Source organism: Lontra canadensis, unplaced genomic scaffold (assembly GCF_010015895.1).
Source record: "Lontra canadensis isolate GAN:19392208 unplaced genomic scaffold, GSC_riverotter_1.0 scaffold116, whole genome shotgun sequence".
NCBI classification, from domain to species: domain Eukaryota; kingdom Metazoa; phylum Chordata; class Mammalia; order Carnivora; family Mustelidae; genus Lontra; species Lontra canadensis.
In genome coordinates this window covers 1,707,454-1,734,651 of record NW_022631110.1, presented here as the reverse complement: position 1 = coordinate 1,734,651, position 27,198 = coordinate 1,707,454, and the positions used below count along the sequence as shown (strand labels likewise).

Here is a 27,198-nt window from a genome sequence, read left to right as displayed (position 1 = left end):
GTCTTTTCTCACACCAGTTTTTAGTCATGATTTTCCTCCTTATCTCCCTAAGTCCCTTCTCTTCAGGTAGCCCCTCAAGTGATATCTTTGGTCTTTCTGCCTACTCCAGTCTACAGTATTAATATATTCAACTACTTAGATGAAACAGCTAATTCCTTTAAAAAACTAGCAGGAGAAATAGAAAATATAAATAGTCCCATATCTCCTTAAGAGCTTGAATTCTTAATCAAAACCCTTCCCACAGAAAAAATTCTGGGCCCAGATGGCTTTACCAGTGAGTTCTGTGAAACATTTTAGGAAGAAATAATACCAATTTACATGAATTATTTCAGAAAACAGAGAAGAAAGGAACACTTCCCAACTCATTCTATGAAGTCTGGATACCAAAAGCTGACAAAGGTCATCTCTGAAAAATCTATAGCTACCACCATATTTAATGGTGAAACACTGACTGCATTCCCCTAAGACTGGGAAGAAATCAAACATCTACTCTCACTAGTGTAATAAAACATAAGAAAGAGAGTAGTAAATATTGTTATCAAACATAATTGTGTAGATTAAAATCCCTATGGAATCTATAAAAACTGGTAGCACTAAAGAGTGAATTTAGAAAAGCCAGTGGATATAAGGTCAATATATAAGATCAACTGTATTCATATATACTAGTAATGAAAAATTGGAGAATAAGAAGGAATTTGTATTTATAATAGCATCAAAAATATCAAATCCATAAGGATAAATCTAACAAAAGATGTGCAAGTCCTCTATACTAAGAACAGTAAAACATCACTAAGAGAAATTAAAGACCTAGAAGATCAAAAGCTATACTATATTCAGGGATCAGAGGACATTGTTAAAGATGTCCATTCTCCCCAAATGCCCTAACAGATTTAAATCAATGGCCAATCAGAACCCCAGCATTTGTTCTGAAGAAATTCATGAGCTAATTCTAAAATGTATATGGAAATGCATAGGTTGGCTAATTGAATTTAAACAAAATTTAAAAAGGAAATGCACAGGTTCTAGAATAGCTAAAATAATCTTGAAAGAAAAAAACCAATCTGGAGGATTTATACTGCTAGATTTTAAGTCTTACTATAAGTCTACAGAGGTCAAGACAGTGTGGTTTTGGCAAGAGAGTATACATATAGATCACTGGAACAGAGAGTCTAGAAATTGACCCACAGACATATATTCGAGTGATTTTTTTTTAAAGGTGTTAGTTCAACGGGAAAAAAGAAAATTTTTTTACATGTGGTTCTGGAACAAATGAATATACATGTAGGAAAAAACTGAATTTTGACCCCTACCTTACTCCATACACAAGAAGTAATTATAGAAGGATCATTGACCTAAACATAAAAGCTAGAGCTATAAAACCCCTGGAAGAAAATGCATGAGAAAAATCTTCATGAACTTGAAAGAAGCAGATTTCTCTGACAGGGCTCAAAAGGGACTAGCCGTAAAAGAAAATATTGATGAACTGGACTCTGTCAAAATTTTTTAAAAATTCTACTCACCAAAAGAACACTACTGGAAAATAAATTGGCAAGGCAATTTACTGGGAGTAAATATTTGTAATCCACATATCTAATAAAGAACTTTCAGCCAGAAAATATAAAGAGCTACTACAAGTCAATAATAAAAAGACAAAGAACCCAATTAAAAATGAGAAAAGGGATTAACTAGACATTTCAGAAGAGAAGATATGAATGTCTAATAAGCACATAAATAGGTATTCAACATTATTTGTCATCAGAGAAGTTCAAATTAAAATCACAGTGAGATACCATTTCATATCCACTGGAATGAGAGCTAATATACCAAGTGCTGACGAGGGTACAGAGCAACTAGAACTCTGATAAATTGCTGGTGGGAATGTAAAATGGTACAATCATTTTGGAGTAATCTCTGCCAGTTTCTTACAAAAGTAAACATACATGTACCCTATGACTAAGCAACTTCATTCCTATTTACCCAGAAGAAATGAAAACATAAATTCACAAAAAGATTTGTTCAAAAATATTCTCAGCAGCTTTATTCATAATAGCCCCAAACTGGGAACAGCCCAGCAAAATGTTTAGATAAACTGTGGCATATTTCTACAACGGATTACTGCTCAGCAATTAAAAAAAAAGGGGGGGGGGAATGAACTACTGATACTTACAACATGGATAAATTTAAAAAATATTTTGCTGAAAGATGCCAGACATTTTTATCTTTTTTTTTTTTCCAAAGATTCCACCCGTCTATTTGACAGAGAGAGATCACAAGTAGACGGAGAGGCAGGCAGAGAGAGAGAGAGAGAGAGGGAAGCAGACTCCCTCCTGAGCAGAGAGCCCAATGCGGGACTCGATCCCAGGACCCTGAGACCATGACCCGAGCCGAAGGCAGCGGCCCAACCCACTGAGCCACCCAGGCGCCCCAAGATGCCAGACATTTTTAAAGATTTATTCATTTATTGGTGGGGGGGGGGAGGCGGAGGGGGAGAGAGAGAGAATCTCAAGCAGACTTGTGCTGAGCATAGAGCGTGATGCAGTGATCCATCTTACCACCCCGAAATCACAACCCAAGCTGAAACCAACAGTGAGATGCGCAACCGACTGAGCCACCCAGGTGCCCTGAGGCCAGACATTTTAAAAGAACCATACTGTAGAGGTACCTGGGTGGCTTAGTCGGTTGAGCGTCCCACTCTTGATTTCGGCTCAGGTCATGATCTCAGGGTCCTGGGATCAAGCCCCGCATCAGGCTCCATGCTCAGTGGGGAGTCTGCTTGAGGATCCTCTCTCTTCCTCTCCTTCTGCCCTTCCCACGGCACTCACTTGCTCTTTCTCAGATAAATAAATAAATCTTTAAAAAATCATACTGTACGATTCAATTTATATGAAGTTCTTGAACGGGCAAATTTAATCTCGGTGAAATCAGCGTAATAGTTGCCACAGCGGGTGGAAGATTAGAAAGGGGTACTAACAATTTTGGGGGTGATGGAAAGGTACTATATATTATTTCAGGAGGTGGTTACAGACATGTATATTTCAGAGCTCATGGAACTCAACCCTTAACACCTTTATATAGTTTAATTGTATTTAAGTTATATTCAATATATAAATGTAATTCAATTTTTCCAATAAAAAGATTACCCCCAACCCTTCCCCAAAATACTATGTTGGGTGCTACTCTATTGTATTGTTACTTATTATTTCTATACGTGGTTACCCACTTTAAACTTTCTTAGATCCCTCAGTAGGACCCACACAATATCTGGACTCCATATTTGTTGAATGAATGAATTTGTAATAATTGGACAGTATAAAAAGGAAAGGAAAGGTAAAGAAAAATTAGAATATGGCATGATACACATTTCCACTGTTTCTATTTTCCTGGGAGTCAACACCATTTCAAATGCAGGTCCCTGTCTCCCAACAGAAAACAATAACCCAATATCTAGGACATCTTGCTTTTATTTACAATAAAAGAGGAGGCAAGGAAATAAGAGAAAGCTTTTGCCTCCTGTATTCTGTGGCAATACCACATAATTATTACTCTATTTCTTAACTCTAGTGAGACAGACCAAAAGACATCCAATGAATCACCTTTTCATTCATAAAACCCTGCTTATATCTTTCATCGCTTTTATCCTCCTAGAATAATAGGAGAGAAACAGTACTTGATGGGCCTGCATTATCAGACGCTATTGGAAAGGTCTAGATAAGAGTGCTGAACCACCTATTAGTATTCTGTATGCAAACCCTTCTCTATAACCCAGAGTCATCCGTTTCCTGGCAACCCTCAAAATTTCATTCTCATTGAATTGCTAGATCTTTATCAAAATATAATTATAGCCTTAATTTGAAAGATAAATTTTGATTGCCAGTGCCATGCCCAAAGGAAGAAATAATCAGGTGGGAGAACACTTGGGCGCAATTGTTAGCCATATAATCAATGTCATGAATCACCCATCCCCTAAATACAAAACAAAACAAAAAACAAAAAAAAACTTTGGGGGGAAAAACTTTGTGAAGGGTAGAGTGAGGAGGGGAAAAAAATCATTGCGGCATCAAACTTACTTAAGACTGTTATGTTTGCTCATTTTCTCATATTGTTACTTAAGTACTTGTCTTCCCAGCTGGAAGAATTTGGGGACGACCTATTGTATGTCCTGCCTCTTTCTGTGTGTATCCACAGTAGCCCAACCTGTAGTGCTAAGCAACACAGTCTACAAGCCCCCTATCTCAGGTCAGGTTCTCTGGAAGTGGACTTTGATGTGGACATAGGTGTGCAAGAAGTATGGTACAAATGCTTCTGGGATCAACATCTAGGAAGGAGCGAGGCAGGACTGGGCAGAGAGAAGGCGGCCACGACAGTTACAGCAAAGGCTCAGCCAGTCCCAAGGAGGAGCTCTGGAGCGGCCTTGGCCCTGCAGAACCATCCCAAAATGAGACCAGTCAGCAGAGTAGGGCTGCCATGGGAAGGGGTGCGACCTTGGACAAGGTGGCTCTCTCTAGAGCCAGGGACAGTTCACAGAGAGGGACTTGCCTCTGAGCTGTCAGCCACTAGTGCCCAGCTCTGACTGGTGCGGGCTTGAGACCTGGTGAGGGGTGGGGATGTGGGTGGCGCACCGATGTAGCCCTTTACCCCGCAGACTCCAGCGATGAAGGACCTGAGGACGATGATCTGGAATGGAAGCGTGGAAGACTGAACCCATGAGCCCATTTCTGCAGGAACACAGCTCTACGTCTGGGGGCAGCCGGGGGCGCCTGCCATGCCTGCTAAGTCACCTGGGGATGTGTGACTTGCCGGGGAAGAGTAGAAGGAGATCAGAAATAGTCTTGTCTCCTGATCCGACTGGCATGCTACTGACTTTTCAGAAATTATTCTCGGTTTTTGTCTGAAGGCGGGCACTGATACCTTTTTAAAAATTGATACCTTTGAGACAAAGTATGGGAGACGCAAGAGAAGTCACCCACTTCAGTTCCCTTTCCTTTTGGGTGGTGACATCTACAGCCTCAGTGCTTTCGTGGACCCAGATAACCGGTTTGGTAGTTTGGGGCTGGAGAAAGAACCAAACATATCTAACGGGCTTTTTCCACTGGAGTGAAAGGAGAGGATTTTATTTAACCTGCATTTTAATGTACAGCCAGCTTCTCCTGAGACCTCTGGGAGTCCTCAAATCTGTAAACACAGAAGCTGCAGACTTCACCACTGGGTAGCCTGTTTCCACCCGGCCTGGTACTCACGCCCTTCATGAACTTCTCTGTCCGGGAGTCTGGGCCGGGCCTGTGACCCGGCTCATTCTGTCGGTAATACAAGTCACAGGCCCAGCCTTGAGAAGGCCTGGAAGCTTCTGCCTTTACAGTCTTGGGGACCCTAAACCACGAGGTAAGAAGTCCTGTTCCCTTGCTGGAGAGACCACGCGGAGAGGCTGCTTGGAGAGGGAGAAGTCCTGAGACAACGCGGAAAGAGTGTAGCCAGCCCAGCAGCCCAGCTGATCCCAGCCCCCAGGTGACCTACTAGCAGACGGACTACCAGCGAGACTAGAAGAACTGTCCAGGGAGCTCATCCCAGACTCCGGCATCTTGAACCAACAGGTGGGCTCTTGTTTCTTAAGCCAGTAAGCTTTAGGGCAGTTTCTTATGCAACAATAAACAAAACAACCCCAATGAGCAATCACCTTGAGTCAAGTGACAATGCTCACCTTGCCCGACCTCCACCAAATCACCAAGGTGCCTTTTAACCTGGCACTGGGGAGTCCCTCTCTCATTGCATGGCTGCTTTTCACAAGGAAATAAATATCTTTATTATTGCACAATAGTTACTGCCTACCCAGTGATGAGTAGACCAAAAATTTTTAAAGGGAAAAAAAAAAAAGCCTCGTTGGTCTATCAGAGCTGGAGATCGGGGCTGGGTCTTCCTTGAAGTAGTGCGATCCTACGTACCAATTTCCTATGCTTGGGGCTCAAATTCATGCCTCAGCAAATTTACAAATGATTCCCTGTCATGGACCTTCAAGGTCACTCACTGAGAGAGGAAACTCCGAATATTAAAGCCCGAGTATCGGGCTCGGCGCTGATGGGACACACCCGAGAGGGCTAGACATGGAGTCCACCAGCTCAGAGAGGCTGTGTAGTTAAATACCCAGGGCCAGATTCTGGAGCCAGATTGCCTGGGATCAAGCCCCAGATCTGGCACCTGTTATCCGTACAACCCTGGGCAAGTTACTTAATCTCTGTGCCTGAGCATCCTCATCTCTAAAGTGAGGATAATAATAGTCCCTACCTCCCACCTACCTTCGTGGGTTACCACGAAGATTCGATGAGCTAATGTACATACAGGACATAGACCAGTAACCTCGCTATTCTAAGCCTGACCATAAGTGGTTCTATACTAAGAACTGAAAAAAAAAAATCTCAGAGGGATTTTACATAATATGAATAGCTGTTTCTAGTAATTATACACAATTAAAGGATATCCAGAGACTGTATACCAGCCTTCTAAAACTATATCCCATAGAACTGGTTCGGATCCTAGCCCTGCCATAAACTAGCTGTGTCACACCAGGCAGGAGATTTATAACATGAGGATAATGACAATGACCTTGCCTAAAGAGGCTAGACCAGATGGTCCCTCTAGGAGCCTTTTATATCTCTATACCTTGCCAAATCCCTGCGAGACAGGAAAGGCAGGTGGAATTACCACCATTTTTAAGATGGAGATCAGTATTTAGCTACATGACTTGTCCAGAGCCAAACCCAAGTCCCAGGGGCATCTTTCACACCAGAGGGCTTTTTGCCATGGCACAGACATTTCCCAATCTCCCTTGCAGGTAGCCGTGGCCATGTGACTGAGTTCTGGCCGGCAGAATGTGGGTGGAGAAGAGGCATGCTACTTCCAGACTATCCTCCACGCTCTCTTTATCGCCTTCTGATGGCTAGATGCAGAGGAACCCAGGAAGGACTCCGAGGCCCTGTGGGATAGTAGAGTCACAAGAAGGCAGAAGACTAGGTTCCATATCATTACAAGCCAAAAGTTGATTAGACCTTATGTGATAAGAAATAAATGCATTGTGTTAAACTCCTGAGATTTGGGGCTTGTAATAGTATTTGGCTTTGCTGACCAATACAGATGCTCAGTGTCTCTAGCGGATTGCTGGTTCAGGTTGTGAACTTCAAGAGGAAGCAGCCCCCTTTTGTGTGAGAGCGAGGTATTGCTGACCTCTGCTTGCTACAGGCAGAGCAAAGTCGATGACGTTTTTGTAAAATCTGAATCCCACTCTGGGTCTTCCCATCTACTCTTCCGCGTGGCTAGAGACTTTGCTCCTGTCGCACTGGGCCTTTAGGCTACACTGAATCTGCAGTCCTTTTGCATCTTTTGTAGGGAACGCAAAGATGGCGGGAACATTTTAAAGATAAACTAGCAACTGGTTTTTAAGTCTCTACTAGATGACTAGAGGAATGAGGGATTTCTCAGACATGCTTTCAGTTTCCCAGTCTGTTCCTTCCCCCAAATCAAGCTCTCTACCTTAATATTTGCCCAGTGATTACATTTATGATCTACAGAATATAAAGGCAAACTTTTAAAAATCACAATTCACTTTGGAAGGGAGGGGTGAATTACCTGGTAGGTTCCATCTTGAATAGAGAACTGGTGATGGGATTTGTACCTTCCCTCCCAGATTCCCAGGCTCTTTGGTTTGTTTCTTTCACTGTAGACAATTAGGCATTTACATTTTTTCAGCAATTACCCATGCATTTTTCAAAAATAAAAAATACCATAGTTCAATCAATCAAGAACAGAGGGGGGCCTTTTTTTTTTTCCTTCAAGCTGGACTTTGCCACATTTGCTTCCAAAGAAAAGGTGAACATGGGGGAAGTGAAGGCTTTTGAAAATAAAAAATGGGAGAGGCCGAGCAGCTCCCAGAATCTCCAACCCCCAGGAGAAGACCAGGGCTCCCACCATCTACTGCAACAGTCCCTTCCTGGCTCCATTCCATGTGGCACCTTCTCCATCAGCTGGGGGCAGCCCCCTTGAGACAGAACGGCCACCTCCCAAACACCAAGAAGAGGTCCATCCCTCAGCTGTCCAAGGATTTCCTGCTGGAAAGGAAAGAGTGGCACCCCAGCTACTGGCTTCACAGAGGAAGCTGGTCTGTGATGTGCACCCTGGACCTTTTGGTCCCTCTGTATTCTGGGCCAGACTCCTTTGGGGTGGGGGGAGGAGTGGCCTGCTGGCCCCTGAAGCACCGAGGAGAGAGCCCTGTATTGATGGCTGGGTGGGACTCTTAGGGAATGTGAAGCTGCAGATGCCAGTGGCTGGGGGTGGCGAAGGGGTCCCTGTCTGGGCTCCCATCCCCCAATCTTGCAGCCAGCCCAGTTGCTTTGGGCCTCACGTAGGAATGGAGGAGCTACTGCCCGCCTCCCACAAACCAACACCGCGGCATCCCTGCCCGGCCCTGAGAATGGATGCTGCGCTGCTCCGGAGATGTGTGGGCCTGGTCTCCTGCTGTCTGGGAGCCCAAGTTCGGCTCACCCTCGCACAGCCGGGAAGGGAGACCCCATTCTTGTGACAGTAGGGTCAAGCTAAGCTGCATCTCCAGCCGCAGGGCTATTTTTAGATGCTGTTATCTTTGCCTTGCTCACAAGCAGATGTGAAAAACAAACTGGTGACCAGGAGGCACAAAACTGCAAAACAAAAACCTCGTAGAACAAGAGCTCCCAAACTCACAGCAGAGCAGACCACACTCTGGCTACAGCGCTGTGCACCATCATGGCCGGGCGGCTTAACCTTCCCTTAAGGGGGCACCAGTTGGGGCTTTGCTCCTTTGCCGCCCACACATTCCTGGCCCTGCCCGCCCTCGGCAAGTCCGGCTTCGGACACCAGACCTGGCAGGGCTCTTCAGCCTGGCAGCTCCACTCGTGCCCACAGATGGTGACCCAGGCGGACAGGTGTGCCAAGGGAGCGGGCTCCACAGGGTTAACACTGCCACAAAAGGAAGAGCTCCGGCTCTCTCGCCTCTCTCTTTCAGCCCATCCTAACAGTCCATTTGCCTCACAGCATCACAGCCAGCTCCATGACGGCGAAACCCCTGCACAGGCGAAATGTCACCCAACACCAAGTGGCAGGGCAGGAAAACAGGATAGAGCACCAAGCCGGATCCCGGACTTCTCCCTCAGCCCTGGGAGCTCCCAAAAGGCTCAGCTTCAGGGCGCACTCCCTCTCGCGGAGCCCTGGAATCCCCATGCCCCCTGTAGGAAACCCACCACCAGCCCCTGCAGCCCCCTCCGCTCAGCTGGTAAGGGCCTGGGTAGCGGCGTGGAAAAGTGCCGCCCCGCCCCAGAACCCGGGATGAGGGGTGAGGTGGAGGCGGCAAACTTCAAAGCTGCAACTGCAATATGCTTAAAATAAAAAGACCCCTGAAAGACGGAGCTGTTCCCCTCGCCCCTCAGAGCTATGCGTGGTCCACCTTGACCGCCTGCTCACCCTCACGGCGCTCTACCAAGGGGAACTGACTCTCAGACCTGGGGGCAGCGACAGGCGGAGGGGGGGGGATTTCCTCTTAGGCTGGCGCGCGGTAGGGCTGCGGCTCTTGCTTCCTCCGTCCCCCAAGTTCACCCACCACCCAGAGCTGTGAAAAATTAGTTTAAAATGATGTCACCTGCCCATACCCCTTCCTCCTCAACACCCCCCCCCCCCGCCGGTCCCATCTCACACACCCGAGTGGCCTGGGCTGCGAGTCGCGGAGCATCCCGGGGGGTTGCGGTGGGGCGCCGCGCCGAGGCTAGCTTCCCCGGGCGCCCGCTCGGGCTCGGGCTCGGGCTCGGCCCTGGGCAGCCCGCCCGCGCATCGTTCTCCGGGTGCAGAAATCCTACCGCCCGTGCGCCCTGGGCGCGCCGCCGGGCCCCGCGCCGGCTCCCCAGGAATGCGGCCGTCAGGTGAGGTAGGCATGCGTTCCGGCTCCGCAGCGAAGCAGCAGCTGGCTGGGGCGCTGGGCTCGGGATATGCCTCTTCTCCCTCTCCCCGCGAAGGAGAGGCCTCTCGGGGGGCTTGCCGGCGCCTTGTTGCGTTAGGACCGCATTCCCTCTTCCTTTTGCCTTTTATCTTAGTTTCGCCTTCAGATGCAAAAAGGGAGATCGCAGGAGTCCATGCCCAGCTCCAGCCTAACTCGGTCCACAGGCAGAGAGAGAATTATGAATGGATGCTGCCTTCTGATGAGGAAGTCGCCTGGGGAGGTCTCTGCGCACGGCGCGCTCCGTCAAAGCCGGGGCATTGGCCCCTCCACTGCTTCAGTGCTGCAGGCTGAGACACCTAATTGACCACTGGGAAATCAGGTGCCGGGAGACCTGGGCGGGACGTAGCCCCAGGGCCACGCTGAGATCGAGCGCCTTGCCGGTGGAGACAGCTTCGATTTACAGCCCAGTGAATGGAGGGGACTGCGGCAGCCAAACCTCCCGGGCAGCAGGCACGGTTGCACCAACGCTCTGCAGACAACCGCCCGGCTCCGCGAACATCTCCCGGCTCCGCTGGGCTAAAGGGAACCTGCTAAAAATAATCCGTCCCCTGCCGCCAGCCGCAGTGAGCCGCAGGACTCGGCCCCCGGCCCCAAACTCCGCGGTGCGCGGGAGTCGGCCACAAAGCGGGCCCTGCGCGCTTAGACAAGCCGGGGGTTGCGGAGGATCCTGGATCCGGATTTCTGGTACCTATGCGTTTGCTTCTCCGGTAGCGCGACGGCTGGTGCTGCGTGTTACCCATGCCCGGAGTGGCAGTGGGCTCGGCACATCACCGACAGGCTGGACCCACCGCGGCTGCTCAGCACCGCACCCCCGTGGCTCCCTTCTCACCTCCCTTGTCCCCAGCCTCTGACCAACAGCAGAAGAATCAGACACGCCGACGGTGCCAACTCCTCCAGCCCCGACAAGAGGGAAGACAGAGACTGGTGTGGAGCAGGTGCCCGTGTGTAACAGGACTAGAGAAGCCCCCAAATTGTCACATTGCGTCCCTTCCCCTTTTCATCTCTGGTGGCTGAAACCTTGCATCCTAGACACAACTCACTCTGCCCAGGCTTAAAAACACTGCAAAGACAATGCCTTCACGGTGATGAACTCCTCTCCAGGGAAGGATGATTTACTGAGCCAGCCGTGGGGCAGAACCAGGGTTAAAAACTGTGGCAGTGTGTGCCTGTGCCTTAGGCTGGTGGGCTGTATATGTAACAACGGCATGCAGAAAACAAAAAGCCATTTAGGGCCACTGCGACACTCCTGGGATATACCCTAATATATAACAAGGAAAAACCAGTGAATGAAATTATCCCAAGATGCCTTGTGGGACACGGGTTTTGGTAATCTGTCTTGATGCCTTGGAAACCCATTTCAGGAAAACTGGACTATTCTCTATCAGGTCATCTCTTTGCAAACAGGGAGGTTTCTGCCCGGGGCAGATTTACATGCGTGGGCAGTACGGAGTCCACGAGGCCCGTGACTCCTCCATAATTCACAAATTGTGGTGAAACACTAACTTGCCAAGGTCATAAGAAATCACAGGGTTTGCATGTGCACTGGTAGAGCATTTCCTAATTGGGATTACCATGAATTATGATTGTGGTCACATGAAATATCACATTGAACCCAAGTTAGTCTGGGTTGACTGCTCTCCTCCGACCCCACTCACACTAACCTCCTCGGAGGGTTGCCAGCCACCAGGAAGGACAGAAAATCTGGCTGGAGTCCCCCTGAGAGAGAGAAAGAGAGAGAGGCTAGCACAGGAAGGATGGGTGGGGGAAGTGCTGTGGCCACTCCCCCAGTGACGGTGAGAAGTGAGACATGAATCCCAAACTTTAAGGGCAGGGTAGGCAAAGGAAAGGAGGCCACCAGAGAGAAAGAACGAGGTGAGTCAGAAAACAGGAGACCAGGAGGGAGGGAGGGCCCTGTCTCAGAAACCAGGGGACAAAAAGGTTTCAAGAAGGCGGCATGACTGAGAATGCCAAATGTCCCCGAGAGGTCCACAGAAATGGTTCTGTCCGCCAAGGACTGACCTGGGCCCTTTAGACTTCAGGAAGGCCTGACGGAGTGGACACTCATGGGAAGGCCAGTCAGAGCTTCAGAAAAGAGAAGGGAAGGCTTTCCCTTAGACGTGCTGTGCAGAGGCTCAGTGGAGGGGCGGAGCGGTGTGTGGTGAGGTCTGGGGGTGGAGGTGGGGATGGGGTGTGTGTGTCTGTGTGTGTGTGTGTGTGTGTGTGTGTGTGTGTGTGTGTGTTAACAAGCTCCCAGACCTACTCCACTAGGGACACGGGCAGCCCCGCTGTGTGACACAGACTACTCAGGCCTTGGAATGAGAACTGATGTTTAGGTGAGCAAAAGGGCCGCCTCCTACAGCCCTCCCTGGCAAGACGGCAGGGAGCTGGTGGCCAAGTCACGAACCCTAGATCTCAAGAGTTGAACTGTGCTGTTGCAGGTTTTCAGGGCTGCTCTGTCAAGGGAGAGCCTTGGCAGGACACCCAACAGCAATGGAAATGGCCATGTCTTCTCCTTCACATGGATCTTTACATGACTGAGGCTGTTATGAGCAGTGATGACGAAAATAAATGATAGAACTAGACTGCCTGATTTGAATAAAGTTTTCAAGGTTCCCATGGTGTAGAGGAAAACCCAAAACAAAACCCTGGGCTTTTGTCCCAGGAAGACCTGTGCTTAAATCCTAGCCCCTCCACCTCTTAGCGGTGTGGCCTTGGGAAAATAATTTGACTTCTCTGAACCTTGTTTTCCTCATTTGTAAAATGCAAACAGGAATACCGAATTTACAGGCTTATTAGGAAGAGTAAATAAAAGAATAGTTATAAAACACCACGACAGTGCCTGGCGTATAATAAAAGCCCGACAAAGGCAGTTCCTTCCTAACTGCTGGAGGTCTTCACGGCCATGCTCACACTATAGTTTGGCCGGACTCCCATTCCCCTGTACCGCGGTTAGGGTACCCGATGCTTCCTATGGCTGACGGTTCAAACAGAAGCACTTACTGAACCTCTCTTAGATGCCAGGTACTGTGCTCAGTGCTGGCGGGGAAAGAGCAGCATCTGGGCCCTGTTGGAGCAGACGTTCTAAGGGCAGAGTTTACAGCCCAGTCCAAGTGGGTATCCTACTTGTTTTTACAAGGATCCCGGGTCTCAAGAAGAAACAGTTGCACATGTGTCCTCCTTAGGACAGTGAAGACCTAGAGCAGGGATCGGCAAACCTGTTCTGTTGTAAAGGGCCAGGCAGTAATTAATTTAGGCTTTGTGGACCACGCGAGCTCTGCTGGAACCGGTTTACACTGCTGATGTGTGTAGCTCAAAAGCAGCCGCAGGCCGGGCATAAACGAATGGATGTGGCTGTGTTCCAATAAAACTTTATCCACAATAACGGGCAGCAGGTGAGTTTGGGTCCGTGGGCCGTAGCTGGTCAGCCTATGATCTGTACTGTGCCTCCGGGCAGAAACACGCCCTTGACCTCGCACTGCCAGGAAATACGGAAGTCTCCGTAGGCGATTTTGCACGGAACTAAAGTTTATCCAACCATGAGGAGTTTCCTGAAGCCCCTTATAATTTTAAAGCATATTTTACACTTTCCTGGAAGACATGGACTAGTTAGCTGCTTGCCAGGCTGTCTTTCTCCTACAGCCAGCTTCCCCACAGTTAGTGTGGCCATAGAGCTGAGTGCCAGCCAACGGAATGGGGGCAAAGGGGTGTGTGCGTCCCAGCCTGGCCCGAAGAAACTCCTACCTGTTCCTACACACGCTCCCTTCCCTCCCCTGCGGGCTAGACACAGATGCTCTGTGTGGGGTGCAGGAAGCCCAAGATGGAGGAGCCTTAGTGCCCAAATGACCGAATGTTGGCCTGCATTGGCCCCAGAATTTAGCCTACCTCGAACAATTCACTTTCCTATCTTTGTAATCAGATGAGACGAAAACACAATTTAATGTTTCCTTGATATTTCACTCTCCACTGTCATTCCTCTCTCACCCTCCTTCTAGCTCCTTCCCCATGGTTTGAATACACAGTGAGCTGAAGAGAAGAGGCACCATGGCTGGGTAATATCTGTTCATTAAACAAGAGTTACTAATGGACTGAGCGAGAACGTAAGCAACGTTTTTCATAAAGTGCACAGGCTTGCTGACAATTATCTGCAGCCTGGGGAAGCTCCCTTACGTTCAGGCTTAGTGCTGTGTTCCAGAAAGGGAAGGTTGCTAAAAGCTCACCATCTCTGGAATCAGTGGGGCATTTCAGTATGATCTAACCTATACACTTTCCATTTTTCTACCAGTCATCTTGGGGGAATCCATAATAAAGGTTCTAGTTCTATCTCTTGACACTCATGGGCTATTCAGCTTTCGAAATACTGTCACTTTCTGATTTTTCTGCACACAGATTAAGCCCATTAAATGCTCCAAATCTGTTTAAAACTCACCTTTTCTGTCTAATTATTCTGTGGACACTAATAGATATTAGTAGGAGCTTGAAGAATTGACTTGAAAAGCCTAAATAATTTTATTCCTGTTCCAGAGGCGGTATCCCCTTTATGACATGGGGAGATTTACCCAGAAAACCAAGCTGTGCTTTGGACCTGGTCTTCGGATTATTCTGGTAGGTGGGGATGTGGTCCTCTCCCGGAGCGAGGCCAGGCCCAGGAGAGGAGTCGGTGGGGCAGATCAATGAGACACCGTGGAGAAAGCCGACAGAGTCCAAATACCTTCACAGTCTGATTTTACTTTTTTCTTTTTTTTTTTTTTTAATCAAAGAACCAAGATGACCATGTTTAAATGATCTTCTTGGTCTCTTTCTTCATCTGTGAAACAAGGAGGGTAGAGATGATCTATCAGGTTTTCTCTAGGTCTGTCATTCTGGAAGTCTATTGTTCTGTGAAACCTGGAACCAAAGATACCTTCGGGAATGACTGCTGATCATCAGTACCTAGTTTTTCTTCCCATTTCTGTTGATCATCCAGGACTGATCACTCTCCACATAGACTTCAGCATCTGCAAGGGCCATCATGTGTTCTGTGGTCTGTGCAGGCTGGGTAAACTTTTTGCCCCAGAATGACCTTGTTTATGACCTTGGAGATCCCAATTTCAGCTCTATGTTCTATCATGCACACATTCTCCTCATGTTTTCTGGGGTGGGGAGGCTTCCCTGCCTTATTCTTTTCAGCTCCAATCATGGAAACCCAGGTTTGCCACCAAAGTTCACTTCTCTGAAGCAAGCTGGACGTCTCCTTCATGGCGTCGGGCGTGGTGACCCTCCTCTCCCATCTCGCCCTAGCAGCACAATCCCTGCTGTTGCCCCACCACTGCTCACAGGAGACCCCACAACTTCCAGAAGAAATCAGGGCTATAAAATGGCTCACTCGCTCATAAGGAGCTATGTGTTTATTCATATATATTTTATATCATAACAAATGTAAATTAATTTCAGGGTGCAACCACCCAAGCTAGTATCTATGTGGCTGCCTGTATAAAATTTCTCTCTCAAAATTCTCCAAACCATCTGGCATAAACTACTGTATTGTGACCTGTTAAAATAAGTAACAGCTGTGATAATCCCTCTCGATTTATGGCAAGCTATAAAGCTTTGCATATACTGGCAATGCATATAAAATAATAAATAAAACCATTATCATTCTGTGCTGTCTTGGTGGGAACTATGATGATTTAGCCAAAATGGAGCCCCATGGAATGCATCAGAGGAGAAGCAGAGGTTTTGCCCAATCTGGCCCCCTCTACCCCCCAAAGAACAACTTCACTACTTAGAGCTCTGAGGTAAGTTTGAAAACCTTCTCCACTATAAATGTGTCCTTTCTGAGAGAACATTATTCCCATCCATTGCTGCCCAACTTGTATTATTTCAACACTTTCTTTTCTGGTGGTGAGTTTCCAAAATTCCACAATATATCCAGACTATAAAGAAAACATCTTTTTTTGTTTTTTTTGCACAACTTGAAGATGTGAATAATTTGCAGCCCCCAAACTAAGAATCATCTTGGGATTGTTAACTGTAAGCTTATGTTTTTCCAAACACTGCCAAGATCCCAGGTTGCAAAAGACTGTATTTAAGTCATCTTTCAAAGATACACTGTACGTGGAAAAAGAAAAGCCAGTATCTGGCAGGCAAAGCGATCGGGCAGCTTTGATTCTGTGTTGAAGAGAGTTACTATGGCCACTGCACATGAATTTCAAAAAATTAAGGAGACAGGGACAGAAACTAACATGACGTGGCTGTTTACTACGTGCCAGGCTTTACACCATCATCTCATCTAATCCTCGCAACAGCCGGTATTGTTTCTGTTTTATGGTTGAGGACATCGATGCGTAGAGAGGTTCAGTTACGTGCCCAAGGCCATCCTGTTAACAAGTTGGGGAGATGGGAGTTTGAACTCAGGTGTCTGTCTGATTTGGAGGTTCACGCTCTCTCTGCCTCATCACATTATCTTGTGGACAGCTGTTTGCAACCTTTTTCTGCATGACCACACGGTAGGTTGATAGATAGCATATACATGGCTTGCTCACTGTCCTGGCCAGCAACAATTACCTCCTCTTTGTTTCCCACTTACAAAGTCTACTTGAATGCAAGTGAGAATCAGCTTATTAGTGGAAGAACTCCAGATCTCTTTTAATTTATATATTTACAAAAGGTGCAAATAAGGAGGTGCGGTTCTTATGGTAGATTTCAAAAACAGCCACGGCACTTATTAGCTCTTCCCATCAAGAGGTGGAGTCTGTTTCTCTACCTGGAATCTGAGCAGGCCTTATGGCTTGGTTTGGCCCACTGAATGTGCTAGAAGTGACACTGTCCATGTCCTGAGCCTGGGCCTCAAAAGGCCTTGCAACTTCTACATTTGCTGATCTTGGTGCCTACCCATGCTTACTGCCACTCTGCCAAGAAGCCTAGGCCAGCCTGTTGGGTTATGAGGTACACACGGCCAGCTGCTCCCCTAACTGTGGCCCACAGCTTGCTAACTACCAGACATGTGAACGAGGCCACCCTAGGCCATCCAGCCCCAGATGAATGACAACAGACAAAAAGCAAGCCCTGCGGAGTTCAACTGAGCCAGCCCAGAGCAGCAGACTCTCCTATTTATTTTTAAGCCATTAAATATTGGGGTGATTTGTTACACAGAAAAGGTTAACTAAGGAAGTTACTTAAAAGAAATTTCTAGCCACCTGTAAAAACAAATAGTACTGGTTGAGAATTGTTGGTTTGAACACAAATTCCATAAACTCAAGTGAATTTAAGTAAAAACAAAATAAGTCCTTTTTGATGGCTCCAAAGATTGTCATAGCTCACTCAAAGTCGTGTTCACATCATCTCAGTTACGCCTCATGAAAGTGGCAGTTCAGGGAGGCTTCCTACAGACAGCCTTCAGTCCCAGAAGCCCACCTTCCCATCTCCAGTCCTGGACTTGTCGGGCTGATGTGGAGTCAATCATGTGGTTTTGGGAAAAGAATCACCAAGGTCAGTGGTCCAGAGCCACCCTCAAGAGACAATCAGTAGATGGAAGGCAGAGAAGGATAGATGATGTGTGCAAAGACTATAAATGCCAACGCATAACCCCAGAACCCCTCCAGGAGATGGAAGAGTAATGCTGTGGCAGAAGAAGAACTACCATGATGTTAGCACGTGGCATCAGTTACATGATAGTCAACAACAGCGGCCATGCTGTCCAAAGAAGATAGGGCGTCCACAAGCTACAGCTGGGATGGGGAAAGAGATGTCCACCCTTCTCTTCCTGCACACTTGGGGAAACTTAGAGATGGATGGAAACCCTCAAAAGGAAGAAAGGAATAATTACAAACTAAATTAGGGCCAAATTGAACTATCTGAGAAAGAAAGAAATAATGGTCCTCAACCTTGGCTGTACGTTGCAGTTTCAACAGAATGAAATCAACTCCTGCACTCTCCTTAATCACCACATTAATTACTAACTTTATTTAATAGGAAAAAAATGTTCAGCATTTGGATTTCTCACCAGTTTCAACAAAAGCTGTTTCTTTTGAAGAAAAGTCTGGTGAGTAACGATTAGTTCATTGTTTGGCTCTTTGTGTATGTGTATGCTTGGGCTTTTTTTTTTTTCTTCTTATTTTCTTAGTAAATCTGGGAACCTTTGAACTTTGAATAATTTCTTTCCTCTCTCAGTGCCCTCTAGTTATACAAACACAAAAAATAATTACAGGGGCAGTATTTACATCTATAGTTCTATGGTTTTTTTCATTTGGTATTTACACTGCTGCTGAGTGAACGAATTTAGTTCATTTTACTTCTTGGGAAAAATGTATGTAATGAAAGGGGGTCCATTTTAGTTGACTCTGGCAAGGTTTTATAAGGAACATATAAAGGAGAAGGAGAGAGAAAGAAACCTTCTTTGTAGTCCTGAGAAAATATGCTGGTCTGTACCCTAAACAGTTTTTCTACATTTGTGGTTAAACACGTACTCATTATGTTTCAGAAAGGGGGATGTTTGACTGAAAGACTGTATGAGTTTAAAAAACCCCTCTCTACACCAGTGTTTGTAGTTTCTCCCAGTTCAGGCTCTGAACTCGCTTTCCAACAGTTTTTCCCAATCTGAGAATGTGCTCAAGACACTGGATTCAGGCTCTAGGCTGGGACTTCCCTAAGTTGCCCTCCAGGTAGAATCAGAACCAAAACTTCTAGATCAGAGCAGATATAAAAATAATATTACATGCCTGATCAGGAGGGACGATTTCTTCACTTAAGGGTGGGGTGAAAGGGAACAGAAAGAAAAGCGACCAAGTGGGGAGAATCAGTGCCCCTCAGCCCCCTCGCCTGTGCAGGCACCCCACTACAGAAGCCAGGTAGAGACTCGACCCTTCATATCAGAAGCCCTCCAACCATGTTTTACCACTTGGAGTGTGATGTGGAGGAGAACTGAGGCCTGGTTTAGCCTGTTCTGGAAGGGTTTGGTTTTCGAGTAATTAATTTCTAAAAGAAGGAAGGGGAAGCAGTGGGAGTTTTCCGAAGCATAATTTCATAATAAATTGGTCATGTGTAGAAAGTTGCCTTGCACAAAGGAGCTCCTTTACTCATAAATATTTCTTTTGGTCCCCCAAGTTTTTACTTAAGTTCCAGCTAGTTGATATACAGGGCGATATTGGTTTCAGGTGGATAATACAGTAATTCCACACTTCCACATGTCACCCAGTGCTCACCCTAAGTGCTCTCCTTCCTCCCCATCACCTGTCTCCCCCAACATCCATCCACCTCCCCTCTGGTAACCAGCAGTTTGTTCTCTAGACTTAAGTCTGTTTCTCGGTTTGTCTCTCTTTGTCCCTGCCATGTTCATCTGTTTTGTTTCTTAAATTCCACATGTGAGTGAAATCATACAGTATTTGTCTTTTCTCTGCCTGATTTATTTCACTTAGTGTAATATACTCTAGCTCCATCCATGGTGCTGCAAGTGGCAAGATATCATTCTTTTGATGGTCGAGTAATAGTCCATTGTATAGATACATGACATCTTTATCCATTCATCTATCGATGGACATCTGGGCTCTCTCCATAGTTTGGCTGTTGTAGATATTGCTGCTATAAACATCGGGGTGCATGTGCCCCTTCAAATCTGCACTTTTGTATCCTTTGGGTAAATACCTAGTAGTGCAATTACTGGGGCATAGGGCAGTTCTATTTTTAACTTTTTGAGAAACCGCCATACTGTTTTCCAGGGTGCCTCACCAGTTTGCATTCCCACCAACGGTGTAAGAGGGTTCCCCTCATAAATATTTCTTAAGATTTTTTTAAATGGAGAGACAACAGATAGTTCAGGTGTTCATTTGTCTCAGAGAGGGGGCAGTTTTAGGATCATAGAGATGCAGATGTCAGAAGGATTTGTAAGAATGATTTTTTTCTGGCTTCCTGGGAAGGTTATTACACATCCAAGGCGGCCTGATGCTGCTGCTGCTGGGAGAACCCTGGGAGACCTCAGGGAAAGACCACTCTGAGGTCATCCCAGCCCACTCCAGTGATTCTGGGATGTCGCTTTGTGCCTCTGGCTTTTAGACTTCCCTCCCCCCTCCCTCCGACTGTGGGCTCTGAGCCATAATACTGAAGCTGCCAGATGTGGGGATCTGATGTGCGAATACAGTCCGTCCTCAGCCCTGGACTGTCCTAGAATTCATTCCGAAGTTTTTCTTCTTAATTCGGGACACATATTCCCATGGAAAAGCTGTTACAAATGGCATTTAGAGTTCCTCCCAAGTTTGTCCTTTAAGACTTATTTCCTCCATAATATTGTGGGGGAGATACGCATTTGCAGCAAATGAGAGTGGGAAACAATACTGGTATCATGATAGTGAATTAATGTTAACATAACTCAAGAAGACGGTCTTAAAAATTCATCTTAAATGCCGGTGCCCAATGAAACGAGAGAAAGAGCAGTCAGCTGACAGAGACCTTGGGGTCTACAACTGGAGTATCTATTTCTGAGGATTAATGACACTGGTTCTTTAAGACCAGTACCACTAGAAAGAGTCACTCATTCCAAAAAATAGTATTTTTTGAGTACCTAAAATCCTCTAGGCAATATGGTAGCAGAGATGAAAGGCCCAATCCCTACTCTGAAGGAGCCCATACAATGGCCAACTAAAAAGATACTACACCACATACGTGGTTTTCAGAGCGGCTCACACATCCTCCGGACACATGCTGTGTTGTGCCTGGCAGTTCAGGGAGCCACAGGGCAGATACTGGGGGAGCTTTCTGGACCACTAGTTTTACTCACTGAGGGTAGATTATTTTATATTAAATAATGTAGAGAACTGTGCTAATTTTATAGGAATGCTTAGGTTGACGCACACGACTGTAAAGAAATCTTGAGGTCTATGGAAGGCTGTTTTGGGCCATAACCAACTGTACCACGCCCTCCTTCTCCACCCTTTGGCTCAGATCCCCTCAGGGGTACTAGTTCATCCTCTGCCCTTGGAAGTACCACTGATATATGGGGGTGCACAGCCTGGGGGCTACGCAAAGGGAGGAGTCTGAATCACCTTGGGTGACGTCTGGGAAGGCTTCCCAAGGAAGGTGATGCTTAAGTCCAGGCTTCCAGTCCAACCAGGAGTGGGCCAGAAGACACACGACATAAAGTGTTCTAGAGAGAGGGCAGGGTGCACAGGCCTCGAATTGTGTAAGAGGGAACGGTGTGATGAGAAAATGCAAGCAATCTGGTGAGACTGGAACACCAGGCTGGCGCGGGGAATTTCAGAGACGCAGGCATTATCATTTCAAAGCACAAGAAAGGCTGATGAGTCCAGGACCTCTCTGTTCTAGCTAACAGGTGGCACTGTTGGCCCCGTGCAGCTTGGTGGCTACCCAGACCAAGTGGCCTTGGGAAACCCGGGAAAGCAGAAGGCCAAGTGTAGAAGGGAGGCATTTAGGACATTTAGACAAATAGGATTCTCTAACTCCAGGAAGAGCTGTGATCGTATCTGCTACTGGTACTTTGCTCAGGAACTCTGAGTGACATCACATATAACCCTTGCAAGCACCTTCAGCAGCAGGATGCTGAGATTCAGAAATGAGAGGACAAACAGTCCTTCCCCCGTGCTGGGAAACATCGTCTCTTCCTGCTGAACTGCCCGGACGTCCAAGCAACGAGGTGCGCAAATCTGCACTGTCACCTCGTGACCTGCCACGCCCTCTGGCTCTGGCCACTCCATCACCTTTCATGACCCCAGAAGACATTTATGACCCTCTCCTAGGAAATAAATATTTGAACAACATATCATTGACAAACAATGCTGAGTAATAAATATATCCGTGACAGGCAGTCAAGTTAATTAGCAGAAAGTTCTAGAGTCGTTATTGGGAACTGAAAGGGAAAGGAAAAGGCCTTACCTCCCACCCCCCACTCCATTTTCTCAAGACCTAGGACACTATTGGCTCTGTCCCTCGTCTGACACCTCTTTTGAGCTCATATTTTGGCGGGGGGCGGGTATCTCCACTGATCGGTTTTTGCTGCCTCAAATCAAAACTAAGTTCCCTTCTGCTTTGGCTGATCTGAGCAGAGACTGCAACAGAGGCTGCAGCACGTCTTTTAACATTTAGCCTGTACACCGGCCTCAGAGCACCCCCCTGCATTGCGTCTGGGGTCATCATTTTCAAACCGCTGCAGGCAGAATCACCTGGAAGTAAACAGCCTGGGGTTTGGAATCAGACAGACCTGGGTCCACATCCGGCCTCAGCAACACCTGAGCTATAAGCCTGGGCAAGTTATGTCACTACTCTAAGCCTCATTTTCCTCATCTATGATACAAACACAGCGCTGTGCCTGCCTCAGAGGGTCGCATTGGGGATCAGCTATGACAGACTCATTAGCATAGTCCTGCTGAGCACATAATAAGGGGTCATTAAATGACTTTTCATATTAGCATCCTGGTCTTCCCCAACCGCCGGGCCTAAAATCTCCTCAGCCCCAACTGTCCGTGGACAAGCTCCTCTCAAACACGTAATACTAATCATTTATGACACAAAACGACTTGGCCTTACATGTTAACTGTCACACTTTAGAAGAAGTAAGTTCCATTGCTTCTTTCCGGAAACACCTTTCCTTTGTGACCTGCAGGAAACCACTGGAGGATAAACAGATGCGAAGGAAAAAAAATACCCCGAGTGACTATTTTTTGAAGCTGCTAAAATAAGTTGTTGGAAACAGGGACCCAAGAGAGATGGTAGCATAAGTTATTGGTTTTGTATTTACACCTTCACTCAAACAGCCACCCACCACTGAAATTATCAGCCAGCGTGTGAGACGTTACACTGAGACACGGAGGAGGGTTAAAAACATCTTTTGATACTTGGTTGAGTCTGCTTTCATTTTGCCAGAGGTGAACGGATATTAGCCAAAATATGTCAACACATGAGAGATGAGAACCAGCCTCGGAAAAACTGGGCTAAGAGCAGAGGGAACAGGGTTTTACTACCGGTGATGGAAGGCATCCCTTGCCTCCAACACTGCCTCCATGATGACGATGGCGATGAGGACAAGGGCAGTGGCACACACTGACTCAGGGCCTATCCTGTGTCAAGCACCCCCCTTGCCCCCCACTGTAGTTACCATTCAGCCTTCACAACAGGCCTAGGAGATTTTGCAGAACAAAGTGCAGCTTAGAGAGGTAAAACCCCAGAATGCTTCTGGCTACCAAATTCCTCCCTATCCATCAAAGCCTAGCTCAGATCTCACCTCTTCCAGGAAGCTTCCTTCCTTCCCCTCTTCACCTTCCCCATCCCCCGTTCAGTTTTTCTTTGACTGTTTTGAACTCTGGTTTCATTTCCTTCCTTCCCTCCCTCCCTTCCTTCCTCCCTCCCTCCCTCCTTCCCTTTTTTCTAGACAGCTGGAGATGTAGTCACACACATTAGGTTGGTTTTCTGGATGCAGCTTTAATACCTTAAAGGTAGGGAAATTCCTCAGTTTTGACCCCAAAACATGGCAGGATGCAGAGAGATTCTGTACCCCTAGAATCTGATCTGGGCCTAGACTTCTATTAAATTGCAATGAATTGGATTTTTGGGCTTTCCCACGTTTCAGATTTCATAGTTATTTTCTACTTGATACTCTGGACCAAGGGCAGAGAAATGTCACTGTCCTAGAGAGAGCTCCATGCACAAGAATGTTGGGGAACAGGAAGTCATTTTTTTTGTCACTGAATTCAAAAGCGTTCCTTCTTATAGGAATCAAGGATATATCTTATCTCCCAGCTATTCCTTCTGAGTCCATCAGTGGCTGGGCCTGCCACCCTCCTATAAAAGGAGAGTAGACAAAGAGAAGCAGAATGCGATTTGGTGGCAAAGAACATTTTTCCCCGGCAGAAAATAGAGTGACTTTTAGCTTATCTGCTGTCACCTTGTTAATGTGATCATTGTTCTTCAAAATAAAATCTCTTCTTACCCATGATGTGTTTCGTGTGAAAAAATTTTTTTAAAAGCAGCAACTAAATGCCAAGAAAAGAGGAGCAGAGTGGGGAAAATGAAAGGCTAATCAAGAGAAGCTACAAATCAACTTCTTTGCAAGGAAAAGCACTCAACATACAATTATCTTAATTCTCCCAGGTGGCCATTTTGCTTGCTTTCCAAGGTAGGTGTGGAACGTACTAGAAACCTGTGACTCCCTTCATTACCCCGGCTTTCAGAGCAGGAGCTACAGGGCTGCGTCAGTTGGGATGAGTAATTTATCGTCCATTTAAGCCATGGGCTCTGTGGCTGGTGATGTGTGCCCCTGGCCTGTTCTCAAGCACATCCTTATTTCAAAATTAATCATCCAGCTCTAACTTGCTGGTGAAGGTTTCCGGGGATAAAAACTTAGATGGAAGAGGGAACCTAGTTGTTAATGGCCAAATGCCATCCAGGGCAAACATAACACGAAGACAAGGCAGTGAGAGAAGAGTGATTAACTACTCTCTCTTGAAGAATATATCAAAACTTCCTCTTTGCTCCATCGTGGGGTGGGCACAAGAAAGGGGCAGAGATAACATTCCTAAGAGGCCTTCATTCTTCAAAGCTGGGGAAACATTGGCATCTTTTCCCTTATTGACATTTGGCCTCTGGACGCTGAAGAACCAGTTCTGTGTTTTGGTGGCGAGAGGATATAGCTGAGATGAATTCCCTTCTGCCTCTCCTTTTTGCCATTTTGGGAAACCAGTGGTTGTCACCACACTCAAGGTCAAGGAGTTACAGCCACACACAAAGCCAGCACCCTCCGGGAGAGTGGAGTTTCTCAGTATTCCTGCTGACCCAAAAAGAGGGACCCAGGGGCAAGGGAGCCATGCCACCCAACAGAACATTCAGAAGCACAGATGGAATTTAGAGAAGACTAGAAAACTCTGCCTAGGACACAGACAAGTAATTTCCATCCAAGTTGACATACAGAGAGGTTGCGTAGGATAGAGAGAGTGTGAGCAGCAGACTATAGTGGTTTATAGCTTTGGGCAGCCTTATCCCTTCCGGATCTTACTCTCTTTGGCTCCCCACCCCTTGACTTAGAGAAGGTTAGAATCAATCCAAAGCAAATCATCTTTATTTTTATGCAAAATATTGGCTCTATCAAAGATGTTTCCCTTGGTTTTAGAGACCAGATACTTTCTTCTTTTCTCTTTAGTTTTAAAGATCAGCAGAGTGAGCTCATTCTATCATGTTCTAAAAAATAGAACAAAATAAGACCAAAGGAAAAAACTCCACAAACAAAAATCCACCCCAAACTTGATACACCTTAACTTCTTTACCCTCACATGGTCAGTCCAAAGTGCCCTCCATCAACCTCACTTGGCTGGCCATGCCACCCCAGGAGGGAGAGTTGGTCCCTCCTTCCTGCAGATGGGCCCCGAGGTACTATGCCCAGCCTTTCTGGTACTCACAGAGCATTATCCTCCCGACTTGCAAGTCCCCAGGGGCAGACGCCTGCAACTCAGCCCAGTACCCGGCAGAGATGCCACTTGGTCAAGCTCAGCTCCCCAGAGGCTGTCTCCTTCAAGGACAAGACCAGTAGTCAAGGCTCTGCGGAATGGGAAGTAACCCAGTTGGGTAGCTGGGAAAGAGGCCAGGTCTGGGACAGAACAGTTCAAATATTCTACTGAGGAACACTCCACAAGAGACAGGGTCTAAGAAACTTCAGAGGAATTTTTCAACTGTGAATTTTTGTGTTGTGCCGAGTTTTTTCCTGGCTCGTCTCAGCCTGCTCAATCCAGTGTAACACTTGGCTGCATGCCCTCCCCTAGGTACACTGTTGGTATTTTCCCATCCCATCTGCTAGTGCCTCTGGAGGACATCAGGATGAGAGGGTTGATCCAGAAAGGACACCCACTGTCCTGGCCCTCTGCCCAAGACATGCAAATGGAGAACAGCTTCCCAGCCACAAAGTTTTGCCTGTGCCAAAGGCATATTATTCTAAATATGATGCTTATTCATAGCTACTATGGACTGAGCAGCTACTAAGGGCACATGCTAAGTCCCCTGCCTGCATTCTTTCATTTCATCCTCACTTAGGGAAGACGAAAGGCAGACATCACCATCTCTACTTTAGAAATAGGGAAGTTGCAATCACGTAATTGACAAATGGCAGAGTAAAGATTCAAACCCAGACCTGGCAGACACCAAAGCCCATTTTCCCCACACCCTGCTGCCTCTCCAAAACCTAACTCTCTCGAGGATAAAACTCCTACCGAGAAGCCCGCACGGTAAAAACAATGGAAATTACCAAAGCTGTATTCCTGAGGTAAAGTTATAGCTCTTGGTTTTCAGACCTGTCTTTTAAGCTAAGCATTCAACTTAAGAAATAGAAAAGAAGTTTAAAATCTCAAGTAAATGAACGCGTAATCTGATAAATCAATTAAAGATAATAAACACACAAAAAATGGACAAAACAGATTCTGCGGTAAGACGGTGGCAGCCCACACCTTGTTCCCTCTGAATGCGGAATTCCCAGGAATGAATTAAGAGCCCTGAGCTGATATTCACACTGATACGAAAGTTTTGCTTCTGGGGACGCCTGGCTGGCTCAGTCGGTAGAGCACATGACTGTTAATCTCAGAGTCATGAGTTCAAGCCCTATGTTGGGCATGGAGCCTACTTTAAAAAAAAGAAAAAGAAGAAGAAGAAGAAAGTATTGCTTCTGGGAAATACAAATGCCCAGAGGTCTGGGCGTACACAGTGGCAGTAGCTGCTGAGTGCCCAGCCTCTGACTGTGGACTGGCTTAAGGGTCTGAGCCCTGGGAACTTTGCCAGATCAGAGTAAACGGCTCTCAAAGCTGCCCAAGGCCCCAGGACACCGCAGACTGACGGCGACAGGAGCCTGAAGCTCCAGTCCCATGCTCCATGTTTCCTGAAGACCACTATGCTGTTCCTTTTAAGCGTCCCCACATCCAGTCTATCAGCTATAAGATCAAATGTTTTTGGTGCAAGGCTGTGCCTGTCTCCAAGTTGGGAAGATTCAGCAGGGGCTGAGGAGAAAAGAAAGCAGAGAGTTTTATGTTTCCCTGAGTTATTCCTATGCTTATAAGGCAATCGTATGAAACGATTGTTCCATGGCTTTAAATCTAGTAAATAAAATTCCCTTTGAGACTCTGGTTTGAAAGATGGTGAGGATCAGAGTAACTACTTTGTTTATGTAATAAACACACACCCCAAACTGTAACATTTTTATAATGAAACCTGGTGTAATAAAATTTGTGTTGAGGCAA

At 46.6% G+C, this 27,198-nt stretch overlaps 1 protein-coding gene across 2 annotated transcripts in view; it reads right to left on the bottom strand.

Annotated features, from left to right (window-relative positions):
- NHS (NHS actin remodeling regulator) overlaps positions 1-27,198 on the bottom strand; it is a 336,054-nt gene that overhangs the window by 75,585 nt on the left and 233,271 nt on the right. Inside the window, exon 1 of one of the 2 annotated variants that reach the window (XM_032840860.1) lies at positions 9,711-9,942. The exons of the other annotated variant lie outside the window; for it this stretch is intronic. Within the exon in view, the coding sequence (XP_032696751.1) occupies positions 9,711-9,942 (232 nt within the window). Of the gene's footprint in view, positions 1-9,710; positions 9,943-27,198 lie in introns of those variants that run through there. 2 annotated transcript variants of the gene reach the window in all.